At 37.5% G+C, this 18,472-nt stretch overlaps 1 protein-coding gene across 1 annotated transcript in view; it reads left to right on the forward strand.

Moving 5' to 3' along the window:
- TTC28 (tetratricopeptide repeat domain 28) overlaps positions 1 to 18,472 on the forward strand; it is a 654,105-nt gene that overhangs the window by 312,135 nt on the left and 323,498 nt on the right. Inside the window, exon 3 of the mRNA XM_066370598.1 lies at positions 17,330 to 17,477. Coding sequence (XP_066226695.1) covers positions 17,330 to 17,477 — 148 coding nt within the window. The remainder of the gene's footprint in view (positions 1 to 17,329; positions 17,478 to 18,472) is intronic.

Genomic DNA, 18,472 nt, shown 5'->3' on the forward strand with positions numbered 1-18,472 from the left:
CCTGGCTTATTTCACTTAACATAATAGTTTCCAGGTCCATCCATGTTGTCGCAAAAGGTAAGATTTCCTTCTTTTTCATGGCCCCATAGTATTCCATTGTGTATATGTACCACAGCTTTTTAATCCACTCGTCCACTGACGGACACTTGGGCTGTTTCCATATCTTCTCTATTGTGAACAATGCTGCCATAAACATAGGGGTGCATTTCTTTTTTGAATCAGTGATATGGTGTTCTTGGGATATATTCCTAAAAGTGGGATGGCTGGGTCAAAAGGCAGTTTCATTTTTAATTTTCTGAGGAATCGACATACTGTTTTCCACAGTGGCTGCACCAGTCTGCATTCCCACCAGCAGTGAATGAGGGTTCCCTTTTCTCCATATCCTCGCCAGCACCTATCATGTGTTGTTTTGTTAATGAGCGCCATTCTGACTGGTGTGAGGTGGTACCTCATTATGGTTTTAATTTGCATTTCTCTATTGATTAGTGATGTTGAACATTTTTTCACCTATTAACCATCTGTATGTCTTCTTTGGAGAAGTGTCTATTCATTTCTTTTGCCCATATTTGATTGGATTGTTTGTATTCCTGGTGTTGAGTTTTACAAGTTCTTTATAAATTTTGGTTATTAACGCCTTATCAGACGTATTGTCAAATATGTTCTCCCATTGTGTGGTTTGTCTTTTTATTCTGTTCATGTTGTCTTTAGCTGTACAAAAGCGTTTTAGTTTGACATAGTCCCATTTGTTTATCCTGTCTTTTATTTCATTTGCTCATGGAGATAAATCAGCAAATATATTGCTTTAAGAGATGTTGGAGAGCTTACTGCCTATGTTTTCTTCTAAGATGCTTATGGTTTCATGACTTACATTTAAGTCTTTTATCCATTTTGAGTTTATTTTTGTGACTGGTTTAAGTTGGTGGTTTAGTTTCATTTTCTTGCAGGTAGTTGTCCAGTTTTCCCAACAGCATTTGTTAAAGAGACTATCTTTACTCCATTGTATGCTCTTACCTCCTTTATCAAATATCAATTGTCCATAAAGGTGTGGGTTTATTTCTGGGTTCTCTGTTCTGTTCCATTGATCTATATGTCTGTTCTTATGCTAGTACCAAGCTGTTTTGAGCCTGACTAGGCAGTGGTGCAGTGGATAGAGCGTTGGACTGGGATGCCGAGGACCCAGGTTTGAGACCCCGAGGTCGCCAGCTTGAGCACAGGCTCATCAGGTTTGAGCAAAAAGGTCACCAACTTAGACCCAAGGTTGCTGGCTCAAGCAAGGGGTTACTCGGTCTGCTATAGCCCCACGGTCAAGGCACATATGAGAAAGCAATCAGTGAACAACTAAGGTGTCACAACCAAGCTGTTTTGAGTATAATGGCCTTGTAGTATAACTTGATATCAGAAAGTGTGATACCTTCCATTTTATTCTTCCTTTTCAAGATTGCTGAGGCTATTCGTGTTCTTTTTTGGTTCCATATAAAATTTTAGAATATATGTTCTATATCTTTGAAGTATATCATTGGTATTTTAATTGGTGTTGCATTGAATTTATAAATTGCTTTGGTTAGTATAGACTTTTTTTTTTGTGGCAGAAACAGAGAGAGGGACAGAGAGGGACAGACAGACAGGAAGGGAGAGATGAGAAACATCAATTTTTCGTTGCGGTTCCTTAGTTGTTCGTTGATTGATTTCTCATATGTCCCTTGACCAGGGGGCGACAGCAGACCAAGTGACCCCTTGCTCAAGCCAGCGACCTTGGGCTCACGCTGGTAAGCCTTGCTCAAACCTGATGAGGCCGTGCTCAAGCTGGAGACCTCGGGGTCTCAAACCTGGGTCTACCACATCCCAATCCGACACTCTATCCACTGTGCCACTGCCTGGTCAGACAGTATAGACATTTTGATGATGTTCATTCTTCCTAACCATGAGCAAGGTATATGCTTGCACTTGTTTGTATTTTTCTTGATTTCTTTTATCAATGTTTTGTAATTTTCTGAGTACAAGTCTTTAACCTCCTTGGTTAAATTTACTCCTAGGTACTTTATTTTTTTAGTTGCAATAGTGGAGGGGATTGTTTTCTTAATTTCTCTTTCTGATAGTTCATTGTTGGTATATAAAAATGCCTCTTGATTCCTGTATATTAATTTTATACTCTGCTACCTTGATGAATTCATTTATCAGGTCCAGTAGTTTTTTGACTGAGACTTTAGTGTTTTCTATATACAATATCATATCATCTGCAAATAATGATAGTTTTACTTCTTTTTCAATTTGGATGCCTTTTATTTCTTCTTCTTGTTTGACTGCTATAGCAAACATAGGACTTCCAGGACTATGTTGAATAAGAGTGGTGAAAGGGGGCACACCCCTGCCTTGTTCCTGATCTTAAGGGGATTGCTTTTAATTTTTGCCCATTAATTATGGTGTTGGCTGTGGGTTTGTCATAGATGGCCTTTATCATGTTGAGGTATGTTCCCTGTATTCCTATTTTGCTGAGAGTTTTGATCATAAATGGGTGCTGGATTTTATCAAATGCTTTTTCTGTGTCTGTTGAAATTATCATGTGGTTTTTCTCCTTCTATTTGCTTATGTAATGAATCACATTGATTGATTTATGAATATTGTACCATCCTTGCCTCCCCAGAATAAATCCCACTTGATCATGATGTATGATTTTTTTTCATGTATTGCTGGATCCGGTTTACTAATCTTTTGTTGAGGATTTTAGCATCTAAATTCATCAGGGAAATTGGCTTATAATTATATTTCTTTGTGTTGTCTTTGCCTGGTTTTGGAATCAGAATTATGCTCGCTTCATAAAAGGAGCTTGGAAGTCTTCCTTCCTCTTGAATTTTTTGAAATAGTTTGAGAAAGATAGGGGATAGCTCTTCTTTGAATCTTTGGTAGAATTCACCAGTAAAGCCATCTGGCCCAGGACTTTTGTTTGTTGGGAGTTTTTTGATAACTGTTTCAATCTCATTTGTTGTAATTGGTCTGTTTAGGTTTTCTGATTCTTCCACATTGATTCTTGAAGGATTATATGTTTCAAGGAATTTGTTCATTTCATCTAGGTTGTCTAATTTTTTTTTTTTTTTGTATTTTTCTGAAGCTGGAAACCGGGAGAGACAGTCAGACAGACTCCTGCATGCGCCCGACCGGGATCCACCCGGCACGCCCACCAGGGGGCGACACTCTGCCCACCAGAGGGCGATGCTCTGCCCCTCCGGGGCATCGCTCTGTCCCAACCAGAGCCACTTCAGCGCCTGGGGCAGAGGCCAAGGAGCCATCCTTAGCGCCCGAGCCATCTCTGCTCCAATGGAGCCTCGCTGCGGGAGGGGAAGAGAGAGACAGAGAGGAAGGAGAGGGGGAGAGGTGGAGAAGCAGATGGGCGCTTCTCCTGTGTGCCCTGGCCGGGAATCGAACCCGGGACTTCTGCATGCCAGGCCGATGCTCTACCACTGAGCAAACCGGCCAGGGCCTAGGTTGTCTAATTTTTTGGCATACAGTTCTTCGTAGTATTTTCTTACAATATTTTGTATTTCTGTTGTGTCAGTTGTTATTTCTCCACTCTCATTTATAATTTTATTTATTTGAATCTTTTCTTGTTTTTTCTTGGTGAGTCTGGTTAAAGGTTCATCGATTTTGTTAACCCTTTCAAAGAACCATCTTTTGGTTTCATTGATCCTCCGTATTGTTTCTTTAGACTCTATGTCATTTATTTCTGCTCTGATCTTTATTATTTTCTTTCTTCTACTACCTTTGGGCTTTATTTGCTGTTCTTTTTCTAGTTCTCTTAGATGCAGGGTTAGGTTGTTTATTTGAGCTTTTTCTAGCTTTTTAAGGTATGCCTGTAGTGCTATGAACTTCCCTCTCAGTACTGCTTTGCTGTGTCCCATAAATTCTGAGTTGTTGCATGCTCGTTATCATTCATTTCTAGGAATATTTTAATTTCGTTTTTGATCTCATTGTTAACCCATTCATTATTTAATATCATGCTATTACGTTTCCATGTGTCTGAGTATTTTCCAGTTTTTCTATTCTGGTTGATTTCTAGTTTCATGCCATTGTGATCAGAGAAAATGCTTGATATGATTTCAATCTTCTTAAATTTGTTGATATCGCTTTTGTGCCCTAACATGTGGTCTATCCTAGAGAACGTACCATGAGCACTTGTAAAGAATGTATACTCTGCTGCTTTAGGGTGAAAAGTTCTGAAGATATCTATTAAATCGAGTTGATCTAGTGTGTCCTTTAAGTCTGCTGTTTCTTTGTTAATTTTCTTTCTTGAGGATCTATCTAGTGATGTTAGTGGGGTATTGAAATCCCCTACTATTATAGTATTGCTGTTGATCTTGCCCTTTATATCCATCCAAGTCTGCTTTATATATTTAGGTGCTCCTATATTAGGTGCGTAGATATTTATAATGGTTATATCTTCCTGTTGGATTGCTCCCTTTATCATTATGTAGTGACCTTCTTTATCTCTTACTATGGACTTTGTTTTAAAGTCCATTTTGTCTGATATAAGTATCAGCTTTCTTTTCATTTCCATTTGCATGATATATTTTTTCCATTCTTTTACCTTCAGTCTATGTGCATCTTTTGTTTTAAGGGGTGTCTCTTCTAGACAGCATATGTATGTGTCCTGTTTTCTTATCCATGCAGCTACCCTATTTCTTTTGATTGGATCATTTAATCCATTTACATTTAAGTTTATTATTGATATGTAGTTGTTTTTTGCCATTTTATTTTTTAAAGCTATCTTCCTCTTTTACTATATTCTTTTCCTCCTTTGATATGTTTTCAACAGGCCCGTTAACATTTCTTGCAGCATTGGTTTGGTTGTAATGACTTCCTTGAGGTTTTTTTTATCTGGAAAGCTTTTTATTTCTCCTTCAATTTTTAACAATAACCTTGCTGGATAAAATAGTCTTGGTTGTAGGCTCTTGTTCTGCATTACTTTGAATATTTCTTGCCATTCCCTTCTGGCCTCACGTGTTTCTGTTGAGAAGTTGGATGTCATCCTTATGGGGGCTCCTTTGTGAGTGATAGCCTTTTTTTCTCTAGCAGCTTTTAATATTTTCTGTTTATCTCTTAGCTTTGGTATTTTAATTATGATGTGTCTTGGTGTGGATTTCTTTGGGTTTCTCTTTAATGGAATTCTCTGTGCTTCTTGAACTTGTGTGACTTTTTCCTGCATCAATTTAGGGAAGTTTTCAGCTTTGATTTGATTGAACAAGGTTTCATTCCCTTATTCTTTTTCTTCTTCTTCTTCAGGGACCCCTATGATTCGGATGTTATTTCTCTTCATGTTGTCACAGAGCTCTCTTAGAATTTCCTCACACTTTTTGAGTCTCTTTTCTTTTTGCTGCTCTGCTTCCATGCCTTCATTTGGCTTGTCCTCTAACTCGCTGATTCAATCCTCAGCTTCATCCATCCTGCTTTTAATTCCTTCCATTGTGGTCTTCATTTCTGATATTGTATTTATCATTTATGACTGATTCTTTTTCATTATTTCAGTGTCCTTTTTTATATTTGCTATCTCTTTATTTAGGTGCTCATTATGTCCATCTATTGCTGTTCTAAGATCTTTGAGCATCCTAACAATCATTATTTGAAACTTTGCATCCGATAATTTGTTTATATTTGACTCATTCAAGTCCTTCTCTGGGATTTCTGTTGATTCATTTGGGTTGCATGTCTCTGCCTTCCCATTCTGTCTTTGTATAAGAATAGTGTGGCCACAGGAATCCAATGGGTGTTACTTCTGTGTTCCCTAAGTGTGGTCTGTCTACAGGTTTGCCACCCCCTCTGCCGCTGCCTCTGGCGTTAGGGTATGATGTTGCCGGGGCCTGCCCACTGCCATACTCTCTGAGGGCAGGGCTGTGTTCATGTGCCCGGGCTACAAGCCCTTGCAGGTTTGGGGCTTGGCCCTGCCCTCTTGTGTGGGGCTGCACTCCACGCTGGGGCCGCAAGCCTTGGTACTGCGGGTGTGGCTGCACACCTATGCTTAGCCAGAGGTCTCTGCCTGGTCTTTGGCTTTCACCTTGACTTGATGGCGGGGCTGTGCTCGCGCGTCGGGCCACACACCCCGGCTCCCGGGCTGGGCTGCACGCCCCTGCTCAGCTGCTGCTCTCCACTGGTTCTCTTGCTTTTGCTGGGCTTTCGCCTTGCCACTGCGGGTGGGATTGCAGGCGGGACCACTTTTGCTCACCTGGCCCACAGCCCAGTCGGACCGCTTTTGTGCGCCCTTTCCACCACCGCTGGGTGGGACTGAGCTCATGCCTCAGTCGTGGATGGCCCAGCTTCCACCCCCGTTGATGGGACTGCGCTTTTGTGTCTGTTGCTGCCCGCCCTCCGGCGAGCCCTCAGCAGTCTGGGTGGGGCAGTGCAGCTCAGACCCTAGCACTCAATACTGTATTCCTGATGGCTTCCTCCTTCCAAGCGACTCTTCTCTGAGTGCCATAGGAGAGCTTGTTTGGCTGGTGTCCTGCTTACTTTTGCTGGTATTGCTGGTTCCAGGGTAAATATTCAGTTTATATTTGGGGAGTGACTCAACCCAGGGGTTAGGGTGGCTGTCCATCAAATTGTTTCTCCCTGTTTCTCCTAGATTACAGTCTCTTCCTGCTACTCTGGTCCTCTCAACTCTCCCAGTCTCCCAGAGTCCCAGGTGAGTGGTTGTGTAAGAGGTTTTCTGTGTGGTCCCTTTAAGGGGAATCCTGGGTCTGAGAAATCTCTTTCTCACAAATATTATCCTGGCTTGTTTCTCAGCTAAATACTGTCCATACTCCTCTTCTAGTCTCTGGGGCTGCAGGCTGGGGATTTGTTCCTGGGGCTCAGAACCCTTCCTTCTCCACTAAACTTCCCTCCATGCGAGTCCCTCCAGGCTGCCATTCATGTCCGGGAGCTGGGCAGCCCTCTCCGTGTTTTCGCTTTTCCTACCAGTTTCAGTGTGGCTTCTTCAGTGTTTCTTGGTTAAAGAGTCCTCTTAGTTTAGTCCAAAATTGGTTTTTCCAGATGATGGTTCTTAAAATTAAGTTGTAATCCACTTTGGTCCTGGGAGGTGGAAGTTAGTACGTCCGCCTACTCCATTGCCATCTTTCCGCTTCTCTGAAACTTTCTTGCAAAAATATAAAAGTTCTATAGAAAGTGAGCTTTAAGTAATGAAGGGGAGAATGTTAGCAACTTGTGATCTTTGGAAGAGGGTGTGGAATCACATTATTCCTGTACAGAATGGACCTGCCACATAACATACCAGAATTATGTGGTGTAAGACATCCTAATAGGTCAGAAAAGAGCATTAATCTGCAACTATTTAGTCAACTGAGGTACCAGTTGTCTGACTGTTGCTTTTTATGCATAATTAGTAAGACCTAGATTTATTGATAGAGTTATGCAGTATATTTGGTGGTTGTGCTTGTTTTTAAATGATTTTGCAAAATACTGATAATCCTAGTGAATAGATAATTTTTAACATTGCTATTATACTTGAATAAAATCTCTGACCACTTCTCAATCAAAATAATTTATTAAGTTTTTAGGTATGTAGGAACTGCTTTGGTATTCTGATGGCTTTTTTGAAAGGAAATTCATTTGCCCTATCTCTCTGCTATTTCTTTTTTGGAATTGCTGCCATCATTTCATAAGAATGCATCACCAGGATAGGACTATTAAGCTGATGAATGAAAACTCCTGAGCTTGTTGGCAGGCACTAAGTAGGCTCTAAGCAAACTGAAATTCATTGAATTTTTGCAGGGCTATTAAGAAAATAAGTGCAAATTGTCAGGAGAAAAGAGATTTGTCCCTTAACATCATCACTTGACTCTTGGGTAGGAAATGTTAGGCAAGAAAGAGACTGTTTCAATTTGTCATCCTCCTGAGACCTCAAGATGTTATCTGCAGAGCTGAAATAAACCATTCCTTCCTATAAGCAGAGAAAATGAGAAAATGGTTTATGCCCAGATTGGCCCATTTAGTTAGGAGGACAGTCACATAAATAACTACTTAAGAAAACAAAACAAAGAAAGAAAATGGGAAACCTGAATCCCTGACATCGACCCTTTCAGGATTAAAGTTTCTGTAAATAGTCTGTACAAAACAGAACTCTATTAAGGACAACTGTAATGGGCTCAGAAGCAGAAACTGTGAACTTTAACCTCTCTTTACCTTAGTTTATCCGTCTATAACAGCGGTTCTCAACCTGTGGGTCGAAATTCGATGGCTTTAGGCGATCCCTGTGTTTTGGTCATTCGACCCCTGCTGGGGTCGCGACCCACAGGTTGAGAACTGCTGGTCTATAAAATAAAAGCCATTTTCTTTTCATGTCTTATAAGGGAAAGCTAGATTAGCTCATGATTGAGAGGTAGCCCTGGCATCAAGGGGTTATAGAGATGCGTTGAGGACGGTAATGTAATTACTAAACATGTGTCAGCAGTATGATGTTATTTAGAAGTACTTAAGATCCCTGAATGTACACAGGCAAAGAAACAGCATATATTTCAATTGCACCTATTGTCATCAAATCCTGTTTATTATGTTTCTGTGATATAATTATTTTTCTTTAAAACAAAATCTGTTTATCGCCTGATTTGTGGTGGTGCAGTGGATAAAAGCGTCGACCAGGAACATTGAGGTTGCCAGTTTGAAACCCTGGCTTCCCTGTTCAAGGCACATATGGGACTTGATGATTCCTGCTCCTAACCCCTTCTCTCTCTCTAAAATGAATAAATAAAATGTTTTTTAAAAATTTGTTTTTTTTTAATCTATTTAATCTAATCCAATCTACTTTATTGAGAAAGGAGACTCTTTGGGAGTGAGTCATAGTACACCATTAGGAAGTAGGGAGACAGCATGATGTAGGTGAAAAGTGCACAGATTTTGCCATCAATCCACCCTGATTGACTTCTTCCCCAGTAGGTGTTCAAACTGTTCAAACTGATCAAATTTCTTTACATCTCTGAACTCAGGTTCCTCATTTTAAAAGTGGGTATAATAATGCCTCTTTCCCAAAGTTGTTATGTGAGCTAAGTAAACCATCTCATACCACCCTTTCTGAATGTAGTACCTTTCTGTATAAATTTTTAGACTCAGCTCTCTGTATGTACAAAGAATCTTACTTGATTTTGATTAGCATTGTATTAAATCTATTCGTGTTTTTTCAGTTTGGGGAGGGTTGACATTGTAACTGTATTTAGTCTTTTAATTCATAACTATGGTATGTTTCTTATATAAGTGTTCAGTGATTTCTTTTATGAGTATTTTGTAGTTTTCAGCATATTCATCTTATACATATTTTGTTAGATTTACATCTAAATATTTTAATTTTTGAAATTACTGCCAATGGTATTGTTTTTAAAAGTTCAATTTTTAGTTATTCTTTGCTGTTATAAAATATGGTTGTTTTTTCTGTTAATTTTGTATTTACTGACTTGCTATATCAGTTTGTCCTAAGAGCTTTTTGTGTGTGTATTTTCCTTAGGATTGTTTATGTTGATAATCATATTGGTTACTCATAGGGATAGTTCTTTCTTTTCTGATTTGTTTTTCATCTATTTATTTGGACTTATTGTACTGCCATGTCCCCTTGTAGTGTTATTTCCCTTGTATCTGAAGAACTTCCTTTAGTATGTCTTTTAGAGTAGGTTTATTGGTAACATATTCTTTTTTAGTTTTCCTTCATATGACATGTCTTTATTTCAGCATCATTTCTGAGAATGTTTTCCTGAAGGATTAAAGAATTCCAGGCTTACTGTTCCTTTCTTTCAGCACTTGAAATAGTCTTTCTATTGCTTTCTGGCCTCCATGGTTTGTGATGAGAAATCTGTCATCATTTAAATTGCTTCTCTACATGTAATATGACATTTTTTTTCTGGCTGCTGTCAAGATGGTTTTTTTTTTTGTCTTTTGTTTTCAGTAATTTGATTTTGATATTTCTTTGGGTTAATCCTGTTTGGGGTTTGCTAACCTCAGATCTGCAGGTTTATATGTCTGCTTGTATCTTTCATAAAATGTGGAAAATTTTCAGCCATTGTTTGTTTCAGATTTTGGGGGGGGGTTGTTTGTTTTTTTGCTTCACCTATCTTATTGTCTCCTACTGGGTCTCCAATGACATAAATGTTAAACCTTTTGTTATTAGCCAACATATTCATGAAGCTCTGTTCATTTTTGTTTTTCCATTATTTTTCTCTCTTGTTAAGATTGGGTAATTTCTATTGAGCTAAATTTGAATTCACTGATTTATTTCTCTGTTCTCTTATTGAGCCATTCATATGAAAATAACTTTCCATTGATTGTGAGAAGGTACCACTTGGTGCAGGATATTGATAGTGGGGTGGGGGGTTGAACATGTGTCACAACAATGGTTATACGTGAATTCTCTTTACTTTTCACTCAGTTTTTCTGTGTAGCTAGAATTGCCCTAAAAATAAAGTTTATTAATTTAAAATATTCTCTATTAGAAACTTCAAATAAATTTGACATTTTATAGATTTGGAAGCTCAGAAAGATCAAGGAGTGAGTCACTAATGGTGGAATTATATCTGCTCAAGGAAGCCTATGTAGAACTCATATGTCTCATTACACGTACAGCAATAATTTCTAATAGACTGCTTCTAGAGGGAGTGGGTTCCCATTAATCTGGCATGGTTTGGATATATCTGCATTATGGGAGGTGAGATGCCAGGTGTTTTTTCTAATAGTGAGAATTCAGGATCCTTTAATTCCCACATTGTTGGCTTTATTGTTTTTCTGAACCCACCATTTTTTCTGCTCACCCTTATTTTTTTTTGCATTTTGCTTCTGATCTTATCACATTCCCTAGGACCAGGCTATGTGTGTGAAGGCACACATGCTCTGTGTTCCAGGGTAGGGGGAGGATTGGTCGAATAGGAGCACCAAACTCATGCTGAATGCAGATGATTTCTTGGAAGATGTTCAGGAAATTCCCTGTGATTTCCTTCTTGGCACAAATTTATACTTCTCCTACACCACACCCATAGAATGAAGGCATATGATATTGAAAGTTCAGAACCATTGCTCTAGGGGACTCCAAAATTTTTTCATTGTTTATTTTTAAAGCTAGAGAGAAATTCCAGATTATGGTACACACATTTTATAGTCTGACATATACTTTAACATTGGCAATTCCTCCAGTGCCAGGAAATGATACCTATTTATTTAACTCCTGGTTGTCATTTTATCTTTTCTTTAACTTATTGTCAAACTTCTAATTTCTTTTTTAGAAAGGTATTTTAACACTTTTGGTACAATTAGTTTAAAATTATTTTGAAAAAGAAATAGATTGTGTGATATGAAATAATCAGGATTGAGAGCAGATTTTTTTTTTTTTTTAGAAATTGACATCAAATGTACCAAAAGCCAATGCTGGGGAGAAAAGCAATTCACAGCTGCAGATTTAGTTAGAACATTATGTTGAGGCCATTTGGGCCTCTGACTCTGGGTTGCAAACTAAATAATGGTGTTTTCTAAAATAGCCTCCAATCTCTTGCATGTGCTTTCAGCATACAATAAGACAGACTAGTAAAAAATAGAAGTGTAGTTTTCTGGAGAGATAGAAATGATTACTCCCAGCTGAGCAGGTAAAACACATTGCTACATGAAGAATGTGTCTTTGCTGATACTCAAGGTTTTATTTTTATTTTTAATGTAAAGTGTCAGCAAATAGAAGCAAGATAAAATTCACTTGAAAATGTCACAAAATAAAAGAAGCATAGCAAATTGTATTACAGGTAAAAACCCATTTTAGCCAGCAAACAAACAAGCATTGGCTAAGAAGCTTGCTGATGGCTCCTTTTGTTTCTCTTTGATTTAAAGCCTCATGCCTGTAATCTAATTAACATCGAACTGAGTTACAAGTACAGTGGCCTGTTTGGTTCAATAATACATTTTTATGAAAGGTTAATGAAATGAATTTTCCTTCCATCCAATTCATTAAAAATTGTTCTACAATCAACGGTCGCTAATGGAATAGAGATTAAATATTCATGTTCATAAATTTTCTGTGTCATTTCTGATTTTCCTTTATTTCTGCCTCCATTGGTTGAATTTTGCAAGTACAAGAATTCCCAAACAAAAGGCTTGATTTAGAGGTTAATTGAATTCCATTTTCTTTTTAATATTTTTATCAAAAAGGTAATGTTAAATGGTGGAAAGAGTTTGGCAGCAGGCTTGTCTCTCTTTATATCTGTATGGTTTGGGGCAGGTTTTGTAACCACCTCTTTTTTTGTAATAGTTGTCATAAGAACCTCATATAGAATATTGCTAGGGTTAGTGATAAACTATGGAAAGTACCTACCATAGTGTTGGGCACAAATAATGGTTCAACAAACGATATAACTATAAAAAGGTTTTAGAAAATAAAACATCTACGTATATGCAGTAAAACTTTTCATAATTTATAGTGGCAGGATGGATTTGGTAAAGCTGGACTCTTATTAATTCTAAAATAGGTATAAGGCTTGGGCCTCCAAACATCTTGTAGTAATTCTAATAATCAGTGTTTTAGGATAAACTCTGGGAGAAAGGACTATTTCGTGTTTCAACAAATACATTTTTGGTCTTCTTTTCCACTTAGGCCAAAGAACCTTATTTAACATGTATATGATGTTTTCCCCAAATAACGAATTTACTAGATAATTGAAGCCTATACAAGCCAATGCCAAAAGTATGAACATTTAAAAAAGCTGATGGCATATTTGGTGTCTGGTGAGGGTCCACTTCCTGGTTAATAGATACTTGTCTCCTTCCTGTGTCCTTGCACGGTAAAAGGGGAGAGGGGATTTTCTGGGGTCTCTTTTATAAGGGCACTAATCTCATTCATGAGGGCTCCACCTCATGACTTAATTACCCCTGAAAGCCCCACCATTACATTGAGGATTAAGTTTCAACACATTAATTTTGGAAGGGCACAATCATTTGTCTATAGCAAACTCTCTGAGTTGAGAAGAATGGCCACTTAATATAGAACAAATACAGTTTTAACAGCAGGGCATAAGTACTTCAGTCATCAGTTACATTTTTATTACTGCTTCAGTATTACAAAACCTCACTACTAGTAAGCAGTTCTGAAGGTAGCAGTTAAGATATTTATAGCTTTTTATATTCTTCCCTTATAGACTGTGAGCACATTGAGGGTATGAGTCCTGCCTTTGTTTCTTTATATTTGTGGTACACAGCGCAGTGCCTGGTGCTGTGGGTTTTTAGGGAATGTTAATTGAAGGAAGGAAGGAAGGGATAAATGAACTTATTCTTGTAACCCACTTGTATTTGTGAGGTGATTTAGTAGCATATGTGGAATAATCACTGAGAGTTCTTTGTTTTGAACAACAAAAAATAAATGAATGACTGTAATGCTTGAAAATGTAGGCATCCCACCTTTAGTCCAATGTTAAGTAGCTCCCTATAAGTTTCTTTTCTTGGCTAAACTTTCCACTTAAAACTGTTGTTCTCAGAGTGTAGGTGCTCTTAATAGTCAATTCATGTTGCCCTTCCTTCTCTATCTGTGACATAACCAGTGACCAGAATGTGGCATATGCGTGGGAATGTATTTTCTGAGGTTAGCTGGGCACCAAGTGTTCAATATTGCTCCATAAACCCCACCATCCCTTGGCATGCTGCACATATATTTACCTCTGCTTAATTCTAAGTGATCAAAAATTTCCCCTTTCCCAGATTAAGCAGCTTCATGGGAGACCTTTGATTCTGAGGAAAAGAAAAATTAGTAACAGGAATCAATAGGGTTGAAGCACATAGGCTACAGCCGATTACATCAATTTTCTGTGATCTCAGCACATTTTGACCTTTGCTTTGGAAGAGGCTGGCCCGGGATCCTGTGGGTGGCTGTTTTATCTTCCAAGACCTGATAGTACCAATTTCTTTTTGTCAGATGGTTAGATTTTGTCTGGGAGCCTTTCTGCAGTGTTTCCCAGTTGCCAATAGTCTTTTATGGAGCTAGAGGAGGAGCAAATGAAGCAATGATAGGAATTGAATAATATATTGAATAGTATTTGTTGAACTCTTTACATTATGTTAGTTTGTAATTATGTATTCTTAAGATTCTTTTCTTATTAACTAATAATCAAAATAGTTAATTTTATTGAGTACTTACTCTGTCCAGGCACTGTGCTGATTCTTTTTATTATATCACAGTAACCCACAATCTAGGTTTTATTATCATCCACTTGAACTCCATTGTGGCATACCTCTCACAGAAGTATCTATAATTTTTATTCAAAAGCCTTTTGTACATACACTGAATATTGCATAGAACAAAGTTGGGAGATCCCCACTCTGAGTTAGGAACAGGGATTTGTCAGAGCTTGACTTATTATGCTTTCTTGTCAGGGGTATCACTCTAAGCTTTTAACAGAAAAATCTTATAAGGTTGGGTTGGTGAGTGTGGAAGGGAATTAGGGAGGACCAAGGGAGACCTTTGAGCGTTCTGTACCTCTTTTCAAAATCTTCTGAAGAAAGGAAACCAAGATTGTGGGCAACATGGTCCAGTCATACCTTGTCTCATCTAATTACTGAATGGCCTTAGAAAAGAAAACATGCACACTATTCTTTAACTGCTGTGTGAACTTGATACTGTATCTGGCATATAACACAAATTGACCAACCTAATAAGTAGATAAGTCATATTTTTCAGTTCTCTCAGCGAAGTAATGAATGATAAAGTTTTGCTTTAAAATGCAAGACATTATCAAAACCCATTATGACTAAGACTTTTATGTGTTTTTTTTTTAGTTTTATTGAGAGATCATTGACATACAACATTGAATAAGGTTAAGTTCTAAAGTATGATTTGACTTACATATATTGTGAAATGATCATCACAGAGTTTTGGTTTTTAAAATATATATCTGAAATCAATTATCAAAGACATCTTTCATCTCCCTCCATAAATTAGAATTACAGTTTACAGGTATTTGGCATGTACATATTATCCAAATAAATATAAATTCTTTTAGTGAAGCTTTAATATAGCACTTCTAAAATTATGTAAACAATAGTTATTTTTAGTGGCAATGTGGCATATATTGTCTCTTGCATTTTAGAAATCACCTAAAATGTGAAACAAAAAGGATAGTGAAAAATGTCTATAAAACATATTAAATATGAAAACAATGGCTGAGCCCAATGAAAGGAAGTGATCTTATGAATTAGTAATGAAAGTACATTTACAGGTTATTGTCTTACTGGGGGGTCTGAGTTTTAACAGCTGCTAATAATTTAAATTAATAAAAGTCTGAATAGCCTGTAGTCATCTATGAGTATTCATTCTGTTTACAGATTGTTTCTTAGTAGAAACACTGAATAATGTTGCCTATCTTAAATTACCTCAAAGGGTAGTTGTAAAAATGAAATAAGATAAGTAAATATGTTTTCTAAACATTAAAGGTGTTCTCATTCTGTGTGTGAATGTGTATGTAATATAAAATTATATTATTATGTATTAAGTTTAGTAAATAGTAGTTTTAGTTGTTTGAAACTTCATTTAGATTCCATAAATACAATTTGTGACAACTCAAAGTATATTTGACTGAAAAGATTAATTTGCGTTATAAACATATAGTATTGTAAGAATGTTTAAGTTAAATAGGAGGCTAAGTATTTTAGAAGCAGATGTTATGTAAACAGAATGAATGCATTGTCATTTTTATGTGTTATTTAATCAGGAATAAGTTCCTTTGCTGGTTATATACTAGTAACATTTTATTCATTTACTTGTTTTTACTCTGTGTGCTTGAAAACAAACTGTGCTTCTTTAAGACTATTCTAAAATTTAAATATTTCATCAATTTTCTGGCTCTTTCTGCAGTTAACTGGAAGAAGGGACATTCTCCTATCATCAACTGATGATACTAGTTTTAAAACTAATCCAATTAAAGACTAGAACAACATTCTTATTTTGTTTCTAAGCAAAGGAGGCATATTTTAGATAACAGCTTTTAAATATTATATTTGAAATACTACATTAAATATAGCCACATTATGCCTGACCTGTGGTGGCGCAGTGGATAAAGCGTCGACCTGGAACACTGAGGTTGCCGGTTCGAAACCTTGGGCTTGCCTGGTCAAGGCACATATGGGAGTTGATGCTTCCTGCTCCTCCCCCTTCTCTCTCTCTCTCTCTCTCTCTCTCTCTCTCTTTCTCTCTCACTCCTCTCTCTCTAAAAATCAATAAAAAAAATATAGCCATGTGATGTTACTATTATTAAAATTGTCTTAATAATTACATATTGATTTCCCCCATTAATTATATGAAAGAGAAAATATAAAATAAGTGGAATTTGAGTGTCTCATTTATCTTAAAATGAACCACTGAGATTTAAAGAAATCCCTAAAACCTTGTGCTTGAGGAGCTTATGATATGAAAGGTGGAATAAAAAATGTTTTTTAAATTATCAAAAAACAATAAAAGGAATATATTAAAAAACACCAGGCTCTTTGCCTCTGAGAGTAACGCTGATGGTTTGCTGTCTCCGAGGCCGCGGCTGCGATCTGAGGATCTGCTCTGCGCCTCCGGGTCCTTCTGCCTCATCCATCGGCGTGGCCCTGATGGTGCAGCAGGCCCGGGTCTCCTGAAGCTCTGCAGCGAATTTAAGAAGATTTTGTTTATGTGCATGGCCTAGAAGATGAATTCTTCATCTTCCACCATGAATGAAGAACCTGATGCTCTATCAGTAGTTATCCAGCTACAGGACCTAGCGGCAGATCCACTAAATAGAAGAGCCATTGTCCAGGATCAGGGATGTCTGCCTGGCCTTATTTTATTTATGGACCGTTCCAACCCCTTTGTGGTCCACTCAGCTTTACTCGCTCTTCGGTACTTGGCAGAATGCCGTGCTAACAGAAAAAGATGAAGGGAGAACTGGGTATGATGTTAAGCTTGAAAACTTTTCTCATCCTCCTTCTGTACCTTTTTTATTTTGCCAACCATGTTTATAGAAAGGTCATTACTAATGACATTATGTGAATTAAAATATATTCATTTTTAATGTATCAGTCCCCTGAAAATAAAATTCTACAAAAAAAACCACACACACAAAAAACACCAAATAATGTGATAAAATTTGTAAGTGTTCAAGAAGTGAAAAGAATCAAAGTTTAAAATATAATTTACCTGAAAGCAGTATGCTTACATTTTATAATGTTGAAGAAATTGATTTGATTATGAATTATTTACTAGGCTTTTGTCAAGAGCATTTCCATCATAGTTCTGTTTACCTGTTCTTCTAATAAAGTGTCATCATCAGCTTTGTTGGAGCATAGTGTGTAAGTAAAACATGCATTGTATTTCCTGTATTTTCAGGCATACTTCCGACAGGGTGTTGCCCTCCAGTACCTCGGACGTCATGCGGATGCCCTGGCAGCTTTTGCATCTGGACTGGCTCAGGACCCCAAGAGTCTCCAGCTTTTAGTGGGGATGGTAGAAGCTGCCATGAAATCTCCCATGAGAGGTAATTATGATCAAAATATTTAATTTGACACTAATTTAAAGTAGAACATCTGTAGCCTTCAAAGACTTTAGACTCAGGTATTGAAAATTGATAGGTTATCAAATATGCTAAGATTGTATATTTTACTTATTTCTTTTTAAAATTTAAAATGTTACCCTTATTAAATAAAAAAGTTACGTTGTGATTTTTTTATACACTGTTGAAAGCAATGACTATTTTGTTTATTTATCTAAAGTCAGTGGTAGTTCCCATTTCTCTCTCACAGTGTTATAATTAAGCCTTAATTTTTGTTCCAGGAAATAAATAATAGGGTAGATTTTTCATATTTTTCTAGGTTTACTTACTGGAAAGAAACTTCTAAGCATGAAGAAATAAAAGAACATTTTTAGATAGTAACAATTTGTCCTTAGAACTTGGTTAAAGGCCCTGGCCGGTTGGCTCAGTGGAAGAGCATTGGCTCAGCATGTAGAAGTCCTAGGTTCAATTCCTAGTCAGGGCACAAAGGAGAAACTACCATCTGCTTCTCTACCTCCCCCTTATCTCTCTCTCTCTCCCCCCCCACCTCTCACAGCCATGGCTTGAATGGTTAGAGTGGTTCAAGCAAAGTTGTCCTCTGGTGCTGAGGATGGCTCCATGGCCTCACCTCAGGCATTAAAATAGCTCAGTTGCCAAGCAACTGGAGCTGTGGCCCAGCGCTGGCCAATAATTGCCTAGTAGGGCTTGCTGGGTGAATCCTGGTCGGGTGCATGCCGGAGTCTTTCTCTGCTTCCTCGCCTCTTACTTAAAAATAATTAAAAAAACAAAAGAAAAGAACTTGGTTAAATTTAGCTTTTTCTCAAAATTTTGTGCTCATCTCCACAAAAGTTTCTGTTTTAGTTGCCCTATAAGAGATTATATATTTTAGACAAAGGAAGATCAAGAATCATTCTTAGGAGCTGACAATGAGGCAGAATATGGTGGTGGTAAGGCTACTGGCCCAGAAGTTTATGGACCTA

The sequence above is a fragment of the Saccopteryx leptura genome, chromosome 2, assembly GCF_036850995.1.
Source record: "Saccopteryx leptura isolate mSacLep1 chromosome 2, mSacLep1_pri_phased_curated, whole genome shotgun sequence".
Taxonomy (NCBI): domain Eukaryota; kingdom Metazoa; phylum Chordata; class Mammalia; order Chiroptera; family Emballonuridae; genus Saccopteryx; species Saccopteryx leptura.